Source organism: Xyrauchen texanus, chromosome 14 (genome assembly GCF_025860055.1).
Source record: "Xyrauchen texanus isolate HMW12.3.18 chromosome 14, RBS_HiC_50CHRs, whole genome shotgun sequence".
NCBI lineage: Eukaryota > Metazoa > Chordata > Actinopteri > Cypriniformes > Catostomidae > Xyrauchen > Xyrauchen texanus.
The window spans coordinates 18404968-18428068 of record NC_068289.1 but is presented as its reverse complement, the minus strand read 5'-3'; the positions used below and the strand labels follow the sequence as shown (position 1 = coordinate 18428068).

Below are 23101 nucleotides of genomic sequence, written 5' to 3'. Positions count from 1 at the left end.
ACACGAGACAACGCCTGTGGCCGTCTGAAGTGGAGAGCACTCTACCACATCCAGGAACTACGCAGGGGCTCTTTATAAAGACGCGTCCTGAAAAGAACGTTCAACGCCAGCTGCGTATTTGCTCTTTTAGTGTAAATAACTCTTTTAGAGAAAATCACTCTTTTATAACTCTTTTAGTTTCTTACACTGTCAATGCGCCCAGGGGCAAACTGCACAGCCGTGCAGAGAAGAAGAAAGCTGCTGTAATGCGCCGTCGAATCCAACTGGCAAGCGTCAGAGGAAAACAGGAACAGGTGTGTAACTCGCAGCTGACTGCAACACGACCATCGGCTCCGAAGAAGATTTCTGAATGAACTCGACATATTTGCCTGCTTTTATGCAAATACTGTCTGCCTAATTCCCATTGGCCTTATTTCATAGATCAGAGCTTTATATTCATTTCAATTAAAAGCCTAATATAATTGAATAAAGTGCAAGCCATGCAACTTTGTGTGAAAGCCTACAATATAGTTTTAACCAGAATGTATGTTCAGGTGGAAAGATTTGACACAATATATGTGTCTTTAAAGTGTGAAAATCACCTTATGAACACTTTTGCAAACAGAATTATTTCCAGAGGCTCTCAGCATCAGGCACTGCATACAGGTACAGTTATTAATGTAGTAATAATTATTTCTTAAAGGGGCTGTAAGTGATTTTTTTTATGGAAAATTATGCAGAAATGTTCCTACTCCCTTGAAATGAAATAAGTGTCCTGAGATATCTCTGTGACAGCTGTAGACTTTGTAAACAAAAATGTGACCACAGACATTGATGCTTTTCACCTGTCAATCATTTTGCTCATTCTCAATTTAAAGTGTATCATTGAGGTGATGATTCATAATATTTGGCAGTTGAGGGTGTTTTTGTGCTACTGTTCAATTTGACAGACACAGGAACAAACAATACTGCTGTTTTGCTTAGTTTTTGTCTCAAAATTACCTTTGGAGGGCGGGGTTTTGGAATGAGGGGGCACGAAACGCTAAAATCGCTTACAGAAACTTTTATATATAAGTAGGCCTAATATATTAAATTAGTAAGTGTAAATGTTTGCCACTATTTGCCAAAAGATCAATGGAAAATCTTTGTTAACTGTAAATTTTTGCCACTTCTCACCAAAAGATCAATGTCAAATCTGGTAACTACACATGATTGCCACTACTCACAAAAAGATCAATGAAAAATCTTTGTTAGCTGTACATTTTTTGCCACTTCTCACCAAAAGATCAATGGAAAATCTTTGGTAACTGCACATGTTTGCCACTACTCGCCAGATCAATGGCAAATCTTTGGTAACTATAAATGTTTGTCACTACTAGCCAATGGATCTGTTGCAAGTCTTGGTTGACTGTAAATGTCAGCTGATTGGTTCAGTATCTACTACAATCTGTTTACATAAAAAAACTACTCCAGATCAGGTTAGCCATTTAGCTTAAGTTACTATTGTGATGAACACAGGTTAAAACTTTCTTGAGACCCAGAGTTTGTTCAAACCAAACAACATTGCACTGAAACCAGCTTTATGAGACAGCCACGTTGTTCACTGGCATGTACTCCTTGCACTACTTTGTGAAAGCAATGGCCCCAATTGTGAGTGTTGCCACCTTGTGGACCCAATTAGTGAAAACAATTCAAGGAGCATGCGCAGACTATGTGTATGGAGTAAGCACGGTTAGAAAAACACGTGTACCTTGCTGATGTCAAAATTGAAATCACTCGCCTAATACACATGCGGTAACTTACACGTAAAAAACTGATTAGGTCAGGTAAAATGTTTACTATTTATTTATTTATTTATATTCTGTAAGTATTTATTCCCTATCCATATTCTATGAAACGTCATAGTTAATGGCCAAGTCTGATTATTACACTCTCACTGCAGGAAACAAGGACGGTTAAAAAAGAAACCATTTCAAATTTGACAGGTTTCCTGCCCAAAAATGTATGGATTTCTTTGAATATTTCTTTGTCTGCTGTCAGTTTGCAGATATCCACTTCAAGTATATTTATTTATTCAATGGATTTGGATGTGCACCTTTTCACACAAATTCTCAACTAGCCTAGTTTATAAAGATAAAAAAATCTGAAGAGTAAGTATTTATATTCTTACCGTCGTCTTGGTAACTCCACCTCGCTGTCCACCTCACCCTCCTCTTCCTCTGAAGAAACGCCACGCCGCTACAAGAATACAACACATTTTCTGTCATTGTGTCATAGCTACTGTATTCAATTGAAAAACAATAAAGGATCATTTAAAATTTTGTTTGTCATTTTGACATATGTAAGGTATGGCGGAGGATCAGTGGCCTTAACAGATTCCCGAACAAACAAGAACTTACTGTTAAAAACCCCCCTAATTACTGAAATAGCGCCAACCAGCCTCCACAAGCACAATAAATGTATTGACAAAGAGACAATGAACTATTGACAGAGAACCGCGATGTGACATCCGCGATGCTCACCACGTGCTTATCGTGTGGACAGGAAGGGGAAACTTTGAACGTAAAAATGTGTGTGTGTGTGTGTGTTTTTCAGTTAAACACAGAACTGCATATTGCTAATGAAATACGTGTAATCCCTGTATGTTGTGTATTTCTGAGGTATATCAAACTCAGTTAGAACTGTTTCAGTTGTGTGTTTTAAACTCTGAGGCCTCATATTTAATAGCCTCAGTGTATATTCCCTTATTAAGTGTACTAAATATACCTTTCTTGGTATCAAATTAAACCTTACGATTTGTCCGAGCTGAATTCGAATATAAGATCTCTGTAGAATGATATTACGCGATGTTTTACTATCTTTTGAGTCATTCAGCCCAAAATCTCTTACTGTCATAAACATGCAAATGAGCTTTGACAAAGGAACTCTCTCATGCTGTAATGGAGAGTAATGGAGGCCTTTACGACCTCCAAAGGAATGTTCAGAGAAGTGCTGACCCTCCCTTCATTCTCTTACTGAGAAAGAGAAATGAACCCTGTTAATCCTATATATATATTCTATATATCCATGTGATAAATATTGACATGTATCTAATGTGCCATCTCACATTTTCCCTTAAATGTGCTTGATCTATGTTTTCTTGCAAACTAATGGGTTAATGTTTCAGACTTTGCATACTATGGTTAACCAAAATCATATGTGTGGCATATTTGGTCTCTATAACTTGGTATTTTGAAGATTGAAATGACTGTGTACATGATATGTCGATAACAACAACATATTAGTATTAAAAGTATATTTCCTATTTGCTTTCTTGCACATGCAATGGGCAATTTTACAACAAAGAGCAATAAACCAAATTCCCGCCTAGAACTCAAACCCTTCTTATTGGTCGAGCCAATGAGAGGTGGGACATGTGTGCTAAGGGTATAAAATTGCTGCGCCCACTTCTCTCTATCTCTATCCTCTCTCTTATCTCTTCGCTCTGTTATGCTCCTCTGGCTTCCTGCCTTTCTGGTTCTCTGAGCCTTGTGCTCTCTCACTCTCTCGCTGAATGATGCCAAACTAAAGGCCCCAAGGACTCCCAAGCCCGTGCCAGGCTACGGCCTTGTCTTTCCATTCACCAAAGATATCAAGACAACATCATCAAAGATCAACTGGAGCCTCAACAAATTGCATCAGGACAGTTTAATTCAAATGGGACATGCAAGTATCAAACTTAGTCTCATTATTTGATACATTAAGTATCCTTAACCCCTTTCTAAAAAGGGCGTGTCAGAACTAATATGATGGTTTGCTCAGGCTGTTGATCTGCTGAACTTCAAACAATGCTATAACTTCTTGCCTTCCTGTATTCTGCTTCAGCCCTCTTTCCCTTGGTAAACTGTATGAATGTATGTATATGTATGTTAGAGTAGTTTAAATGTTTAGTCTAGTTAATAAAGTCTTGTCACATGTAAAGTTGTCTGTGTCTCAAGCTCATATCTAAAGTCACTAATCATAGATTTTGACTACTTGCTCTTAATACTTAGTAAGAAAGACATTTCCCTTGCCCGGAAATGTACATTTCTATTAATTAATTAATTAATAACCAAAATTGAGTGTTCACGGGATGAACCGAGTATTTGGTTGTAATGTTAATGTAGCTACATCAAGTTAACCCGATTAACTGATCCAAATATTCATAATCGATTATAACAAGTTATGATTGATTATTAATATTTCATAGAGCTGATTCGCTACCTAATGGTGGAAGAATATAGAGCTGATTCGCTACACATATGAAAAACAAAAGAGGAAACCATTTAAACGTAGAGCATCCTTTATCATGTTATCCATCTAAGAGATGTATATGCACTGGGGCCTGTTATTAAGATGACGTACTGTAACTTTACGCTAACGCATATATCTATATCCACTGTCTTGTTGCATCTTAGAACTCACTTAGTGCCATAAATTTACTTCGATAATATACAGGTTGCACTGTAGTTTCCTGAAGGAACCTCATATTGTTTTGTTCCTTGCTCTGCAAAGTGTAAAAATTACAATAAATCTGACTTTGATTTGTTCGCCCAGTAGTCCTTGATGAACATTTTATGATAAATAGTATTTTCAGCTTTATAACAGTTGCCTCTTTCCTGCATTTATGTTTGTAGAGAGGCGCTGGCGTGATTATTTAAAACAGTAATTTCCTTCTACTAAATCCTGATTAATTACTGGACCAAAAACCCTCTAAACTTAAGATGCTAGAATGTAATCTGTCTCTCGATGGATGTACAGGTTATTCATATTCTAGGGTGGCACTTAGGTGGTTTAGTGGATAGCACTGTAGTCTCACAGCAAGAACATTCCTGGTTTGAGTCCCTGCTCACCCAGGGTATTTCTGTGTGGAGTTTGCATGTTCTCCCTGTGTCTGCATGGGTTTCCTCTGGGTGCTTTGGTTTCCCCCACAGTCCAAAAACATGCAGGTTATGTAAATTGGAGACTGAAAACTACCCAAAGATGTGAGAGTTAATGAAAATGTGTATATGTGTGATTTTTATCCCTGTGATGGACTGGCCACTTGTCCAGGGTGTTTCCCTGCCTTCGGCCCGAGACAGCTGGGATAGGCTCAAGCAATTCCCATGACCCTATATAGGACAAGCGGCAATAGAAGATGGATAAATCTTGGACTGGCATCATCATTTCAAATCAGTTAAAGACGTCTTTGTAGAAATTCTCCATTCACAGTCAGCCATGATTAAGTTAACTCGCAAGTGAAAGTGTCCAAATGTAGGGCGGTTTCTGAGATTACGAGAGTAGTATTCGGCTGGTCATGTGATCATAACATGGTAGCCCTCATGAGGGGACCCTCTCCATGTAAAATTAAACAGCTTTTATAAGGTTATTGATATGACTGGACTGTTTATCTCATGTGAGTGCTCATTTTTTTAAACATATGTTTCTAAATTACAAATAATCTCTTTTGAAGTAAACCTTTTTTAATGAGGAAAATTTACTGAGTGCACCTTTAATAATCTAACAATATGTCTAATGAAATGGGCTATCAAAACTACCATTTGTCAGGTATTAAATAGATATAATCTAATCTAAATTGAATACAAATAAGGTAAATATAATTGGGTATTTAACATGTTAGGCGACAGCATTGTTACTGCTTCATCAAAAACTATTTTAACTGTTTTTTTCTTCTAATTCTTATTGTGAAATATTTACTTCTACTTTTAAGATTTTATTTACACACCACAGTAATATTTAGGTGAACTGCAAAAAAATGTAATAAAAATAAAGCTAAACTAAAATGTGATTACAAATGATGAAGAAGTAAAAAAACTAAATAAAATGGTGTCCAGTTATGTGTTAAAATATACACTTTCCCTTATATATACAGTGCGGTGCAAACATCTGAAACCACATTTTTCTAATTTAATGCCATTTTTTAATGACAAATGATATTCTATCAACCTATATTTGACAAAAAAAAAAAACCCACTGAGTGAAAAATTTACATGAATTAAAGTATTTGGTATTTTACTGACATTGTGCACTCTAGCTGGTGCAAAACCTGATGATAATGTCATCCAGCATGATTTGAGAATGTTCCAAAAAGTATTACCAAACCAAAGAAATCAGTTAACATAGTCAATGTCACAATTTTTCTTACATTTGTTTAGTGACAAAGAAAGAATGGTGCAGAAATATTTTAAATATTTCATATTCATTTTCAACATGATGTTTTTCATAAAATGTTTCCTTGTTCAAAATCCTAAACCTTTTATGCTTATTTCCAGGTTAAAATTATAGTTTGAATCCTAAATATTTTCTCAGCCTTTTGAACCCCACTACATCTCAATTTTAACATAAAATCAATGCATAAAATACACCAATTATAAAGTAAATGAAATAGAGCACCTGTTTGCGTGTGATAGCAGCACGATACAGTATGGCTGATGGAGTCAGATGACTTCCACTGGATCCTCTGGGTAGTCGGACCACCCCGGTGCCCTCTTCCCTCTCCTCCACATGAGTTCGTCCCACTGGCGCACCTCTAGCACAGCAGGGTGAGTCTGGGCTGCTGGAAAATGGCAGTGATGCCGCATCTTCGCTTGCTGTGTCACTTCTGGGCGGAGTCTCATCTAGCCCCGCCCCCGCTCCAGTCACGCCGCTGGTCTCTCCTCCCAGGGCTTCAGTTGTGCTGGCGCTGACTCCATCTTCTACCCGACGGGCGGAGCACAGCAGATCTGGGCTGGAGGATGAGAGTTTGAGTGGGGGTGGCTCCAGCTGGCCCTCCCTCATCGCACCCTCAGACCCCGTTTCTGCGAGAGGCGGAGCGGGCGTCGTTGTGTTGGACATGGTGGACTCTCTCTCTTGGCAGGCAGGGGCTGATGGGTGTTTAGGTCCAGACAGATCCCCGCTGCTTCCTCGTCCACTCCTCCGGTGGCGAGTTTTGACCCTGCGGGCACGACTCGGCGAAGTGGGGCCTCGGTTCGCACATGGAGGGACGGTCACCTGCAGCACACCAGTGTCCATCTTAGGCAGAATAATCTCTGACCTCAGGAGGTCAGGCCTGGTAACAGAGGATTATAATGACGTCATTTGTTACATTAGTTTCTTTTCCTGATTAGTCTTTATTTTTATGCAAATGTTACATTTGCACTTAAGAAATCTAAAACTCTAAATGGAAATGCATGAAATGCGCATAAATGCACATTTTCTTGCCCAATTTATGCACTAGGCAGAGATGGATTTTCTCGATTTTTGTCAAAATCAAATGTGCAAAATCTGTTAAAAGTCAAAATGTGCATTAAGGTGATGGAAACTGTTTATTTGCCAAACTATGATGTGTTTGAACCATGTGTGTATGTATTATGGGTATTGGCACACAGTTCTTTAAACGAAGCCCTTGAAATGTTATTTTTATAAGGAATGCACTGATTGACCAAATTAAAACCATTGACATATCAGACATAAGCATGAAAACGACAATATGAAACACCAGTTGTTTAAGGGTGCACCAAGTAATCTTTTAAGCACGTCGTCTTGAACAGTGACACCTAGCGGTGTGGATGCAGAATCACTCAAACACAACAATTTTCAGTTACTGATGCCTTTTTAGAAATAACTATTCACAGTCAGCCCTGATTAGTTTAATCCTTGATTAAAAGTTTCCAGTAACAGAGTGGTTACTAAGATTAAGCGAGTAGTATTTGGCTGGCCATCCCCATGAGGGGACTCTCTCCATGTAGAATAAAACGGCTTTCATAAGGTTACTGATATGACTGAAGTCCTCATCTCGTGTGAGTGGAAATAATTTTATATTTATGTTTTAAAAACTTTTTTAATGAGGAAAAAATAGCTGAGTACACCTTTAATTTAATATAATGTGTAATATAAAGAAACACCTGCCAAAATATTGAAATCCACAAGATTAAAGCTGAATGTGCATAATAGGAATTCTGTTGTTTAGAACTGCAAAAACAGAAGTGCAAAAATGTTTTAAAATTGCAAAATAACCTTTTCACCCACATTTTTTTAAATGTTTTTATTTTGTATTCATCTTTCATTGTGGATTTCTTTACATTTTGGCCTGTCATGAGTTCAACAGATTTTATCCATGTTCACAGAAAATAGTTTTTTGTTAAACCAATAAAATAACTGTTGTACCTCTTTGTACAAGATGTCGACCAATATTAAAGTTTCCAGATACCAATAACTAAGGTGGTGGAGAAAGCTGATAACTAATTAATCACCCAATAGTTTTTAATATTCATTTATTGAAAGCGTTTTCTTTCTAAGAAAATGTTCTTAGTCCTTCCTTAGTGTAACGGTACAGGCATAGAGGCAATAAGAGTCCAAACTGAATAAGTTCCAAGATGCAGTATACTGTGCATCAAAGGTCCCAATCAGGCCCGGACTGGCCATCGCGAGCACCGGGACAATATATTTATATTTATATTTGTGCATTTGGCAGACGCTTTTATCCAAAGCGACTTACAGTGCATTTATTACAGGGACAATCCCCCCAGAGCAACCTGGAGTTAAGTGCCTTGCTCAAAGACACAATGGTGGTGGCTGTGGGGATCGAACCAGCGACCTTCTGATGAACAGTTATGACAATTCCCGCTGGCCTGGCAATTAAGTTGGCCTACTGCCAGCCAGCGTTTATTTTTTTTTCATTTATTTTTTTTATTATTATTATTTTATATTACTACCTTTACCAGTGATCATTTTTGAATTCGTCATTCAATAAAATTATTATTAATATTAATAACAATACAAAAAAAAAATAAATCATGAATCTGTTAGTCTTGACTGGCAAGGCTACGATTCGACTTTACGCCTCAGACAAACGGTTAAACAGAAAATGCGAGCAGCACCCGATGATGGAGAGAAAACGGCCAGGTGGAGCAGAGAGGGAAAGGACAAAAAAAAATGAAAGCACCAAGAAGAAGCAGCAAAATGTTGCAAAAATATTATCAGGATTGAAAATGTTACATTGAATTTATTGTTCAATAAACAAGTAGCGTACTTAATATTTATTATTAAGTTACTTACATTTTAGACACAAACCATATTAACTGTTTTTGTTCTATTTCACCGACTAAAATAGTTCCAAAGGAAAGCTACAGCAGTGTTTTGTTACTGAATGATTCAGCGTTTTGAACGAATCTTTTGTATGAATGACTCACTAATTAAGACGGTCACTTGCCGCTACCTATTGGCGGTTTAGTTTAATGTTTAATTATTGCATTTTTTTTTTTATATTCAAACATTTATTTAAAACATCAATCTCATAACATTATTTATTGCAGTTGTAATTGCAGTGCACAGGACGTTATGTGCAGACCCATTTGATATTAGGACTGCTTTACTTCTAGGTTGGTTGTTTATGTTTTTATGTTATGGTCATACTGTGAAATAAATGTAATTTGGGGGAACAAGGTTGTCCGTGTTTCTAAATTTTATTTGGGTGCATAGGATGGCCTGGATGGGTGTAGGATTTCCCGGCCTGAAATTGTGTCCCAGTCCGGCCCTGGTCCCAATAATAAAAAAAAAACTGAATTTGTTTTAGATTTAGTGCATGATGCTGAACTTTAAACTATAAAAAAGACTGAAATAAGCCAAGGACTCTTATTTTGAAATGAATTCTCCCACCCATCCCATGGAGAAAAATAAACTATTAGCAAACTGTCTGCAAAACCGATTCATGGGTCAACCCCGTTCACACCACCTTTGTGTACTTTGTAGCTTGGTATCGCTAGACTCTTTAACTCGCTGTAACGTTATTGGAGGACTGCACGTCTGTCCATAGCTTTGAAAATATGATAAGACATAAGACTGCTAAAATTAAAATATCATTACAATTTGACAACGAATCAGTTATCTTGTCTCTAAACATTCTGCAGTGTGGAGTGTTTTATAAAATATGCAGCGGTGTCCAGTCCATGAAATCATTAACAAAACAAATCTATCAAAATAAATAATTAACAAGACGATCAATCTATCATGAATGAATGAATCAAACTCACTCAGAATGAAGACAGTTTCTGACAGGCTTTTCTACTAATCTTTTATTATATCTTGCATGTGGTTAAAGACAAGTAAAAATCCCTCACGACTCTAAAACTTCTCCTCTGTCTTGCCTCCACACGTCTCCAGTCTGCCAGGAGACAGATGACGTGAGCTCTGCTGTCTTCACTCTCATTGGTAGTCGCTTCCGAATGCCGCTCGTCATTTGCATAAAGTTGAAATGTATTTATTTATTTATTTTGATAATCAATGCATTTTATACATATAGAATCCATGTTTTGATAATTTTCTAAGCACTAAACACTAAACAGAGCCTTAATCTAAATATATGGACATTTTATAACTTGTTTTTAGATTTCTGGACATGGATGCGATTGATAGTCCATAATCTCTGATCGTTTGAAAAGGAAATTCTCAAGCAACACTGAGTCTATACCTTTTGCCATGAGAGGGCAGTTTCTGAGGGACGCTTCTTTTTTTGATAAGTTTGTCCACTGTAGTTGAGGTGTGATGTTTGAAGAGACCCGGATATTTCTTATCCAGACACTGCTCCCTCCTAAATACAGAAAACACAGAGTAGTAATGTCCCATTAGTATAATGTTTTCTTCTTATAAAAATTATTAAATTTGGCACACTGATAAGGGTGGGTATGAATAGCCCCTAAGTTTGGGGTGTCTAGGACCAACTCTACTGTGTAGTGCGACCAAGAGTTCAAAATATAACTTTTCTTTTGCATATAACTTTAGAACCATTTGGCCTAAAAACAAAATTCCTTTCTCATCTGATTAGTCTCCTCATGGTGATTGTTCCTTACATTAAAAACGCTGACTACCAACCCTGGAGTCACCAGGACATGCAGGACACTCCACTCAGGTCTCCTAAGCAACCAAATTGGCCCAGTTGCTTAAGAGGGTACAGTCACGTGGAGTAACCTCTTCGCGGTCACTATAATTTGTGGTTCTCGCTTTCGATGGTGCGCTTGGTGAGTTGTGTGTGGATGTCGCGGAGAATAGCGTGGGCCTCCACACGGGCTACGTCTCTGCGGTAACGTGCTCAACTAGCCACGTGGTAAAATGTGCGAATTGATGGTCTCGGACGAGGAGGCAACTGAGATTCGTCCTCCGCCACCCGGATTGAGGTGAGTCACTAAGCCACCACATGGACTTAGAGCGCATTGGCAACTGGGCATTCCAAATTGGGGAGAAAAGGTGAGAAAATCAAAAAACTTTGCCCGTTACAGTGACCGCCATTTGCCCAATTTTCCTTAAAATTGGCACAGATGATCAGTCTGAGCCGCACAGAACTGACCAAACATAATTTCGATTCTCGATATCGTTAAGAATTTATGCTAATGCGAATCTAACAATGTTAATCCAAAACAGGAAGTGAGGCTGTATCAATGGAATGCTTTGGTTTATGAAACAAAACATGGTATGCTTCATAAGGACCATGATCTGATTGTACATGCCAAGTGTGGCAACAGTCCCACCTAATGGTCAAGAATTTTTGCCCCATAACGTTTGAACAGTTTGTAAGAAAATCATGAAGTTTGTGTATATGGAGTCCTTGGTTAATGAAGATTTAGACTATACCAATTTTACAGTGGCATTTCATCAACATCGGCCATATTGCCTCTCCGCATCTTTTAACATAAAGTGATGTAACTAGTCAAATTGCATATTGTACTAAAATAAAATTGGTATGAATCTTTGACATCATGTCCTGAAGGTATATGAGCAGTTTAGAGACAGCACCACACAGTGGTTATATATAGAAAGCTTCCTTATCCTAAGTCTTCAGAAAATGGCAGAGAGAAATTTCAAAAGCTGCATGAACAACAGCAGTATTTCAGAAACAATTTTGTGTGCTGACTCACAGCAGGGTATGTCCTTTTTGACATAATTTAGTCTTGCCAATTGTTTGGCACAGTGGTTAAAGGTCTGAACCGCAGTTCTGAATGTTGGGAGTTCGAATCCAGGGAAGGATGGTTTTAAAAATGTAACTTCTGTTGGACTTTTAGTCTCCACATTGTGTGTGGGTGTGTGTTACCTGAGCAGCTCTTTCTCTTTGAGCTCCAGCTGTAGCATGACTGCATTGAGCTCCATGTACAGATTATTTGCTCTCTCCAGCTTCCTCTCATAGTGTTCTCTGATGTCCAGAGCATGCCTGTTCAAATTAGTGATAAGATGTTATCATCACACAGGACAATATCAGCCAACAGAATCCTCTACACTCCTCTAATTGTTTTTTCATTCTTTCATATAATGAAATGACAACTCAGTAAATATTTTCATGGTTGTTGTTATTATGTCATATATTCGGTCACAGAACAATGGGCCTTATTCATGAAACACGAGTATGAAAAAATTTACATGAATCCATTCTTATGTTAATTGTCCCTTTAATTACAATGGGGCCAATTTCTGTAAGAAACACATTTTATGAATAAGGCCCAATGCCCACTTTTCCAGATGAAGTTTGTCCGGGAGTGTAATCATCTTGCTCAACTGCATACCTAAAGAACGTACTTTATTAACGGATGAGAAATGCGTTCTTCATCAAAAGACATCCAAACATACAGTACAAACATACTCTAACAGTTTGCATTTTCACACAAAGCCACTGTTTATGAACATTAATTAATAACTTAATTAATTTTGGTATTAAGCGATTTTGTAATAACAGCTCAAGATTGCAAATTACACTGGTTGTCAAATCTCAATTACTCTGCTATACTAATGATCCTACTGAAAGTTTTTTCCAGAGGAGAATTTATGTCAATGTTATTGTTATTGTTGCTGACCTTAGTTCCTCTCGCCGGCGGTTAATCAGCTCTTCATCCAGACGGTGAAGACACGTGCCCTCAGACTTAATCTTTTCAAAGTGTTGTTTCACCTCCTCACGCCACTCCGCCTGCATACACAGAGAGGTTTTTACTGATGGATCACTGTTATTATCAATGTTAGCCACAGTCACCAATCACGTTCATTGCATTTTTTTCTTCATACAATGAAAGAGAATGGTGACTGAGGCTAAAGTTTTTATTTTTTCGTTTGTGTTCAACAAAAGACAGAAAGTCGTATGGGTAAGTAAATGATGACATAATTTTCATTTTTGGTGAACTATCCCTTTAATACATGAATTGGAATTTTGTATCCAATATTTGGATTGTGTTCCCTTTGTCAGATTTTGAACTTTAAACTGTAAAGCACTTTGAACTTTAGCTGTAAAGTAGTCTGGAAATTCTAATCAAGATTCCCTTTTTTATGTATCAAATATGTATCAGCCTTTTGCTAAATTAAATTACACAGTTCATTACAGGTATTGTGGCAGTTCCAAAGTGAAATGTCCACTGTATGGTGCTAAAAGCAAGTTAAAGTCTTCCTAAACAGATGAGGTTTTTAAGGTTAACTTAAAACTAAGCTGATAGTCAGAAAAAGCAAATGTGAGATGAAAACCTAAATTGCTGAAGCAACCACGTTATTTTATGATGCTTCTGACACTTTCGGCTCACGCGCCGATTCATCTGCTGTTCAGAAATCATACCCTGGTCCTTTGCATCGCAAGTGCAATGCTCTGGCTCTTGTAATTTAACAATTATGTACATGCCGTTGATTATGTAATGCAAACGTTAAAATGTATCGCCTTAGTCATGCACTATTGTAAAACTGTTATAAAATAGTATTGTGTGAAAAACTGGCAGAAAAGTAAGTACTTACAAACAGCCATATTACTCATGATTTGTGTGCAAGTGAAAAAAAGTAATTGTTGTTGTAGTGCCTTAAGTGTTCATTTTACCAGGAAACTGCCATGATATGTACAACATGTAATAATAAGTTTGCAGTAATGTAGTTAAAATAACTTGATTGTATGAGAACTGGTTGGACAGTTCTACTTCACACTACTCAACAGCAGAAGTGTTATTGTTGCTAGCTCTAGTGTTGCTCTAGTGTGTGTGCAGGTGTGCATGTCACCTGTGATTTAAAGTATGTCTCCTGAGGTGTGCACAGCACATCTGCAGATGCAATGTCCAGATGCAAAAGAATCTGTCTGAACGATGGTCTGTTCCTGGGTTTACAGTTCCTGTACCCACACACACACACACACACACACACACACACACACACACACACACACACACACACACACACACACATTAGAGTAACAAATATTACAGATATTATATAATGTTACTAGGTTATCATGTAACCTAGTAACCTAGTAATGTTACTAGGTTACATGATAACCTAGTAACATTAGTCAACCTATACATTTTCTTCTCCAAAAAGAGTTTAATACACTCACCAGCACTGTCTGAGCAGGATCTTAAAGCCGTCCGGACAGCTGTCAGGAAGAGGAAGTTGCAGGCTGTTGTTTCCGACACCCCATATGATGGCGGACGAGTCCACGTCTTTATATGGGATCTCACCGGTCAGCATCTCCCATAGGACCACACCAAATGACCTGCAGGACAACAACATACCATACTTTACTTATTAATAAATGTATTAAATAACATACCTTTATTTATAAAAAAAATTACTTGAAAAACCAAGGGAAATAATTGTATTTTATAGATTTATTTCTTTTCACTTTATGAAACACTTTTAATATTTTGTGTCTACTGCTGCCTCTGCAGTAATGTTACAATATAATACACACTCCGGATTGTTTTATTTAGTGTTTATTTTTGCTCTACAAATCATCCACAAATGTATTTTTTTCCAGTGAAAATATCAAAACGCAATATTTTGCGTTCCCTCGCAAAAACTTTTCACTCCCTTGCAATAGTTTGCGTTCCCTCACAATAAGTTGTGTGCTCCCTCTCAGTAGGTTGTGTTCAATTGTAATAGTTTGCATTCCCTCACAACAGTTTGTGTTCCCTTGCAATAGTTTCCCAGGTGGCTGCCAACCCTGCTCTTCCCACAGCCACAGCCCCTGACCTTGTCCTTGCCCTTGCCTCCGTGCATCCATCTTTTTGCCTGACGGTCACTGAACCTGGTCTCAAGCTCCAGTATGCACAGTCTGACCCCATTCCTGCTCAGTAGCCCCCTGGTCTTTCCCCCGCTCTGGAGTCAAAAGACTCCAGTTATGCCCCTCCCCAGTAGCCCATTCCCACTCCAGAGCTCCCTTATCCTCTTCATGCTCCGGAGCCACCAGATTCCAGTTATGCCCCTGCCCTGGAGGCGCTTAATGCCATTCTAGCTCTGGAGCCCCCTGGTGCTGCCACTGGGATGAAGACACCAGACTCCAGTTATGCACGTGCCCTGAAGCCATCTGACCACATTATTGCTTTGAATCTGCCAGACATTATCCCCTCTGCTAGGGTTTTCCCTATACAGCCTACCTTGATTGGTCCCAGCCTGAACCCCCCTGGTCTGTCCCGCCGGCTCCCCCTTGGCCCCACCTGGCCTTCCAGCGCTACTGGCTTCCCCTTGGTCCATCCCATGCCCTCCTGCTCCTCCAGTTACCCCTATATTTCCCTACCAGATTCCCCCTGATCTGTTCCACTAGTTGCCCCTTGGTCCACATCCTGACTCCCTGTCCCACTGGTGCCCCCCAGTCTGCCCTGCCAGCATCCCTCAGACTTTTTCCACCTGCCTCCCCTTGGTCTCTTATTGGTTTCTGTTGTTGGACATTAGTTTTCTTCTTTGTTTTTTGTTGGTCAGGCTTCTCCTGGGGAGGGGGTAGTGTCAGGATCATAACACTCTTGTCTGGCTGTTATTACTTTGGAATCGGGATCCTGTCATCTGTTCTTTTATTTCTGGTTCTGTTTTGGTTTTTTTCTTGATTTTGTTCCTCCTCTTGTGCTCTGTCTGTCTCTCCCTCATTTTCTTGCTCCGCCCCAAGTTTCCCTGATCATTAGTTAATTTACCCCATCTGTCATCCTTGTTTTACCCCACCTTTGGCAGCCCTAATTTCTTGCCTTTTATATTTTCCTCTGTCTGCACTGTCCTTTGTCCTGTTTGCCAGTTGGTTTACGCATCAGATTCTGGATTTTGTTCTGTTAATTCTTTTACTCTGTTTTTGGTTTCTGTTTCAGTTTTGCCCTTCCCACCGAGTTGTTTGTTTTTCCAGTGCTGTTATCTGTGTTCTGGGCTTTGTTTGTTTGAGTTTTTTTGATGCCCAGTTTGGCTGTTTGTATTTTTTCCTTCTTTAAATAGTGTTTTTCACTTTGCATGTCTGTCTGTGACTGGGTTCTGTCCCCAAACATGGCAAAACGTTTGCATTCCTTAACAATACGTTTTGCATTCGTTTTGCAATAGTTTGCGCTCCCTCGCAAAACGTTATGTTTCCTCTCAATAGTTTGCATAAGAATCAACCATGGTTTTTCTATAGTACTATTGTAACAACTATGACTGTAGAAACCATAGTCAAACTATGGAATTTGTAGTAAAACCACAGTAGCCACAAAATGTTGCTTTCCTGTATTATTCATATGGTTTTACTAAAAATACCATAGTTTAACTATAGTAAAAACATGGTAAATTAAGTGGTTACTATGGTTTACTACAAGTACCATAGTTAAATTATGGTTACTGTAGTAAAACCATGGTTAATGTATTGCGATGGAATGCAAAACTAATGCGAGGGAATGCAAACTATTGAGAATGAATGCAAAACATATTGTGAAAAAACATATTCCAGAAAAAATAAATCCCAAAACTTTTGTATTCCACAGAGAAAAAAAAAAAGTAATACGGTTATAGAACAACATAAGGGTACATAAACTATGACAGAAGTTTCAGTTTTGGGTGAACTAACCCATTAATATCTTATGCAGTTTTACTAATCATTTGACTTTAACTTGTTTTACAGATGTTAAGTAATTTTACAGGAAAACAAGACAAAAATGCTCATTAAGAATATGATGTTTTGTGTGCATCAACGATAAATGATCCAATCAAAGTTAGAACAACAAAACCAGAATATTTCAATACCTTTGGTTGGCCTTTATATTTGTTTAATGTAAATATGAATGTAATAAGTGAATTAATATGGGGCTTTAGCTGTTATAATCACAGACAAGCCCAATCATTACGTATTCCTTAAAGGGGTCATGACATGGGGAATCACATTGAGGAATCAGAACTGAAAACTTCCTCCTTAATAGAAAAAGAGCATATATTTAAACCAAGCTCCAAAAATGGCTCATTTGGAATTTGTGGAACTTGTCAGGTCACAAGGACCAATTGCATCTGCATTTGCAATACCTGTTTGTCTGTCATTGCACCCTTGGCCCCGCCCACTGGTGCTAATTTCAGTCAGACACACAGTTGAAGAGAAGAGAGATGGGGCCTGTCATGGGAGAGTCATCCAAAGTGGATTTGCACAGGACACCTTCATGTGCCTGTCTGGATTTAAATGTTTTTCTACAAAAACATGCATAGACAAACGTCTTTCACGATGCAACGGCTTGAGGCTGTCTACACCGGGTACGTGGACACAAACTTTCTAAAACATTTATTTGTGTTGTTGGCAGTAGTAGTGCCACCGCATGCAGCGCACAATGGAACGGGACATCTGTATAATGTCGGTAATGCTCTGCAACGGACGCTTCCATGGTAGATGCCATCATTGACTATAATGGGTTCTGTTGCTTTTGATGTGACTCTCGTGTCTGGTGTAGACAGGGTGTGAGTGTTAAAAGTTGTGTTTGAGATGAACAGTTTAACAAATCAGATGCAATTTTTGGGATGTGCTTTATGTGTAAATCCTGACATTTAGTTTTATAATGTTGTTGAGCTGGTTCAATCTCTTCCGACTGAGTTTCAAAAATTGCTCTGTTCAGAACTGGGAGTTTAGACGGAAGTTTTAAGGAGGGGCTTAGGCCAAAACCAAGCTTTTCAGACAGAAGGCCAAAAACAGGTTGGAAAATGATCATATATTACTAAATTATAAATTAACATTATCAGTGGACCTCAGGGAAGATAATAAAACTATAAAAAAGAGCATTTATCATTTAATTTCAAACTAGAAATTTCTCACTAGATTCCCTCTCCATACCAGATATCTACTTTCTCAGAAACAGGTTCGTTTCGAATAACCTCAGGAGCCATCCAGGCCACGGTGCCAGCGAACGACATCTTAGTGCTCTTATCTCTGAGCTCTTTAGATGTGCCAAAGTCTGAGATCTTCACCAGGTCATCATGTGTGATCAGCATACTGACACAAGAAGAGACAAACATACAGTATATGTGACTACATCTTCTTTCAGAAAACCAAACCATATATAAAAACATGTAGATTTAGAAACAATTACTAAAAATGTAATATCAGCAATACTCTCTGACATTATCTAGTGTCTTTGAAGGGAAATGCAGTAAAAATCTTCACTTTTCAGACATGCATTTGTCAAAAACATTATCGACTGGTAATCCAGTTTGGTCCAAAGTTGATACTTAACTGACAAGCCCATCTCCTGAGCTATAAATCAACCTCTAAGCAATGCAAATGCAACCAAATTATATACACTCACTGGCCACTTTATTAGGTACACCTGTACATCTACTTATTCATGCGATTTTCTAATCAGCCAATCGTGTGGCAGCAGTGTAATATATCAAATCATGCAGATACGGGTCAGGAGCTTCAGTTAATGTTCAAATCAACCATCAGAATGGTGAAAAATGTGATCTCAGTGATTTGGACCATGGCATGATTGTTGGGCTGGTTTGAGTATATCTGGAATTTCTGAATTAGATGATCACATGAATAATTTGGTGTACAGGTGTTCCTAATAAAGTGTCCGGTGAGTATATACCCACTGGAATATATTGGAATTTTACTTGCTTTGTTAAAAAATAGTAATAAATATAAATAAGACGGTAGGGGGAGACTAGGGTAATTATAGCATTTAAAAAGTACTTTTCTACATAACTCACAAACTACTACAAATCTACCTGCCATCTTTTAGTATAAGAAACATATGTTTGCCAACCAGTGCTGGGTGTATTCTGATAACAAAGTAATTAGCTATTATAATTTCTTTTAAAAAAAGTAGTGTAATACATTACAAGTTAAATCATTTGATTGCAGTTATTGACTTTCAATTAAGTTTTCAATTACTTTTCGGTTCATTAAGTAGGTTATATATAGTTGTAAAATAATAACACATTTAAACATGAATTCTGTTCACATGTACATGTGTTTGCGCTTCTGTAACAGCTGAAGGGACAACAAAAGTGAACAAGGAGGAAATACAGAAATTATTTTGAACTTGAGATAAAATAAATAATAAGTGGATTACTTTTTTTTTTTTTTTTTTTGACTTAACCAACACTGGTGCCAACAGTACTGTATATACATTGATAAAGAGTGAGTGTGAGATGTACTTGGGAGATTTGAGATCTCTGTGTATGATCTTGTGCAGGTGGAGGTAGTTCATGCCCCCTGCGATGCCCATGGCCCAGTCCACCAGCAGAGATGGCGTGATCTTCCTGCCCGCTCTCAGGACCTCATACAACTGCCCCTGTGCACAGTACTCCATAATGATGCAGTAACATGGAGCCTGCGTGCACACACCCCTGAAACACACACATTAATGTACAGTATCAGTAATAATCTGATTGACAGCTATACAATTTAAATATTCAACCATTCATTCATCTGGTAACATTTTAACAAAACATTTTAACAGGTCATCTGTTCTATACTATGTTCCAGTGTTGGGTGTAACCTGATTACAAAGTTATTACTTTCTGTAATCTAATTGCTTTTTAGAAAAAAAAAAAAATTTGTTACACATTACATTTCTTATACATTCTTGTAATCAGACTTTCATTTAATGTTAATTACTTTTAAGTACTTTACTTGGGTTACACATATGGTATGCCACCTTAATCCGGGAATGCAACTGACTAGAGGGAAGGATAAAATCTACTTGTGGCATGGGGGCGTGGTCATGTGTCAGTCTGCGGTAGAGGGAGATTGGTAAGGCTCGTCACCTGGGTTGTGAGTACTCTAACACCTGTCTCTAATTATAGTGATGGTGGAGGGAGATCTGAAAAGCATGCCAGAGCATCAGAGCGAGAGACCAAAGCCTGTTCCTGTGAAGCTATATGATATACTATTGACCCGTTTGTGTGTTTTGGCAACCAAGAAACTTTTCTGTTTAAGTTTTGTTTGATGCTGAGAGAGTAATAAAATACTCACCTTTGACTGTTCGCTGTCTCCTGACTCCTCCATTGCCCACAAACTTAGAAACGTGTTATACTTCTGTATCCGTTTTCAGAGAGAAATAACCTCTAATATCTTAATACAGCCACTATTTTCGGCAAACATGAAAGTGCAATTAAAAATTGTTGAGTGCTGACAGCTGAGTTCATTGCTGATATTTAGGGGGGCTGAGGTGAAAGAGAAGGAAGCCCCTAAATAGGGTCTAACTATGCTAATGAACCTATAATGTATTAGACAGAAGGCAAAGGGTGCCCGATTTACTGAAGGAATTATGCAGATAAAGTAATTGCACAATCGCAGTGGCAATTCTAATCTTGAAGGCCGATTGTGAGCACTATTTAGCGGAAGATGCAGCAGAATATCACTCTGACACACTCTGCCGGGACTGTAGTGCATGACCCGACAACTATTATCCAGACAGTAAATTTAAAACAGAACGTTTAAAGAGCCAAAGCTTTTTGACATACAATTTGTTATCATACAAAAGATACCATGTCTTGTCACCTACCCTTATCATTTGATTGCCAATTTTTTTTTATGTCTGGCTTGTCGGTACCAAGTTGTTTGATGGGCAGTTTGTCTTTAATTTGCAATAGAAACTACACACTGTTACACACACGTTTATCGATTATGCTTGCCAGGTCCTGTTGGACTGTTGGCACGCACTAATACTAAAGATACCTTTGGTTTGGATCTACATTTATGGGCAGATTAATTTCTGCCCTAATGGGTCTCAATGAGGGTTTGTTGCAGTAAAATATTTGACCAAAGATTTCCATTGGAAAAACTGAGGGGCACTGTGGAGTTCAAGAGGGCATTAGACTCTCTGCTCCACATGCTTCAATATCTATATCAAACACTGTGTAACAGAGCTTTCAGCTACCTTATGACTTAGAAATAGGATCAAAACTTATACTAGACCTGCTTATAAATACATATTTCAGCATTTTGAACACATTTACGGGCAAACAAATTACATTATTGGCATTTTATAGTATGGATCTAAGTTTTCAAGTGGTTGAATATTTAGGTGGGGCCCTACCTGCCCATATATGCGAGCCACATTTGATAAGAGGTCATTCTACTATAAAAACATACTGTAAAGCTTAATCCCCAATGCAATAAGCATTTATTGAAACCAAGCTGCAAAAACGCCTATATCTCTACATACATGACTTCCCTACTGTCATGTCTATATATGTGTCTATATTTCGAGCCAGCATCCCACGCCATGGTCGACGAGCCAGCGCCCACGCCTTCCACGGCAAACAAGCCAGTGCCCACGCCTGCCACGGCCAAAGAGCCAGTGCCTACACCTGCCACGGCCAACGAGCCAGCGCCCACACCTGCCATGGCCAACAAGCCAGAAGCCTCGTCCATCCCAGAGCCAGCAATGCCAAATTCAGCCTCCCGGAGGAAGAGGAGGAGGAGGAGGATAAGGGCTTTCGTCTCCAAGTCTCTGCCCGTGTTCATGATCACAGAGGTTGCTCCCGAGACTCAGTCCATGCCCACGACTGCAGAGGTCGCTCACGAGACTCTGTTCATGCCCACGACTGCAGAAGTATCTCCCGAGGCTCTACCCATGTTCACGACCACAGGGGCCGTCTTCGAGTCTCTGGCCATGTTCAAGACCACAGAGGACGTTTCTGAAGCTCTGCCCATGTACACGACCACGGAGGTCGTCTCCCAGTCTCTGCCCATGTTCACGATTACAGAGGTCATTTCCCAGTTATCCACGCCTTCCACGACTTTGCTCCAGGCCATGACAGCCAAGCCAGAGTTGGCTCTAGGCCATGTCACAGCCAAGCCAGAGTCAGCTCCAGGCCATGTCACAGCCAAGCCAGAGTCAGCTCCATACCATGTCACAGCCAATCCAGAGTCAGCTCCATGCCATGTCACAGCCAAGCCAGAGTCAGCTCCAGACCATGTCACTGCCAAGCCAGAGTCAGCTCCATGCCATGTCACAGCCAAGCCAGAGTCAGCTCCGTGCCATGTCACAGCCAAGCCGGCCATGCCACACAGGAATTTGAATTGGAATAAGAAAATATATTGAGCAAATTTGGAGCATTCCAGTAAATGATGTGTTCCCCTTCTGTCACTCACTCGACGTTGTGTCGATTGTAGTGACACAAGGGGTCTCTTCTGAGAACCTCGCGAACCTCTGAACTTGAGAAAAGGCCAATGTCAAATTGGCAGATAAAGGGGAGCAGGCAAGCGACTCGTCTGGGCTGCTACCTTTGGGTCTGTTTGCCCAGTCTGAGCCTGACGCACGGGTGTCCGCTATGCTTTCCCGGGCCACCGTGAGCATGAGCCTGGACTGGAAACCTGGCCCCGCCTGCATTGGTACATCAACTGCCTCGAGTTGTTGGCTGTACTCCTTGCCCTGTGGAGGTCTCTCCCGCTGATTCTGGGCAAGCACATCTTGATCCATTCAGACAGCACCGCCACGTTAGCATACATAAATCGCCAAGGCGGTGTATGCTCCAGTCACATGTCACAACTCGCCCGCTATCTCCTCCTTTGGAGTCAGCTGCTACTCTGGTCGGTGCTCGCCACTCCCAGGCAACCGCAACACGACGGCGGAAGCACTGTCGCAATAGGTCTAGTTCAGCAGAGAGTGGAGGCTCCACCCCCAGGTGGTCCAGCTGATATGGGACCGCTTCAGCAGGGCACAGATAGATCTCTTTGCCTCCCAAGATAACCCCCACTGCCCAATCTGGTACTCCCTAATGGAAGCCCCTCTCAGCACAGATGCGCTGGCACACAGCTGGCCCTGGGAGCTGCACAAGTACGCATTTCCCCAGTGAGCCTTCTTGCACTGGTGCTGTGCAAGGTCAGGGAGGACGAAGAACAGGTCACATTATTGGCTCCTTACTGTCCCAATCGGACCTGGTTCTCGGATCTCACCCTCTG

At 39.5% G+C, this 23101-nt stretch overlaps 1 protein-coding gene across 1 annotated transcript in view; it reads right to left on the bottom strand.

The window, feature by feature from the left end:
- LOC127655169 (mitogen-activated protein kinase kinase kinase 12-like) overlaps nucleotides 1–23101 on the bottom strand; it is a 52216-nt gene that overhangs the window by 5941 nt on the left and 23174 nt on the right. The window contains exons 4-12 of the mRNA XM_052142816.1: nucleotides 19345–19536; nucleotides 18017–18175; nucleotides 14315–14473; nucleotides 13984–14092; nucleotides 12813–12922; nucleotides 12059–12175; nucleotides 10445–10564; nucleotides 6391–7045; nucleotides 2150–2217 (exon numbers count right to left, since the gene is read on the bottom strand). Coding sequence (XP_051998776.1) covers nucleotides 2150–2217; nucleotides 6391–7045; nucleotides 10445–10564; nucleotides 12059–12175; nucleotides 12813–12922; nucleotides 13984–14092; nucleotides 14315–14473; nucleotides 18017–18175; nucleotides 19345–19536 — 1689 coding nt within the window. The remainder of the gene's footprint in view (nucleotides 1–2149; nucleotides 2218–6390; nucleotides 7046–10444; nucleotides 10565–12058; nucleotides 12176–12812; nucleotides 12923–13983; nucleotides 14093–14314; nucleotides 14474–18016; nucleotides 18176–19344; nucleotides 19537–23101) is intronic.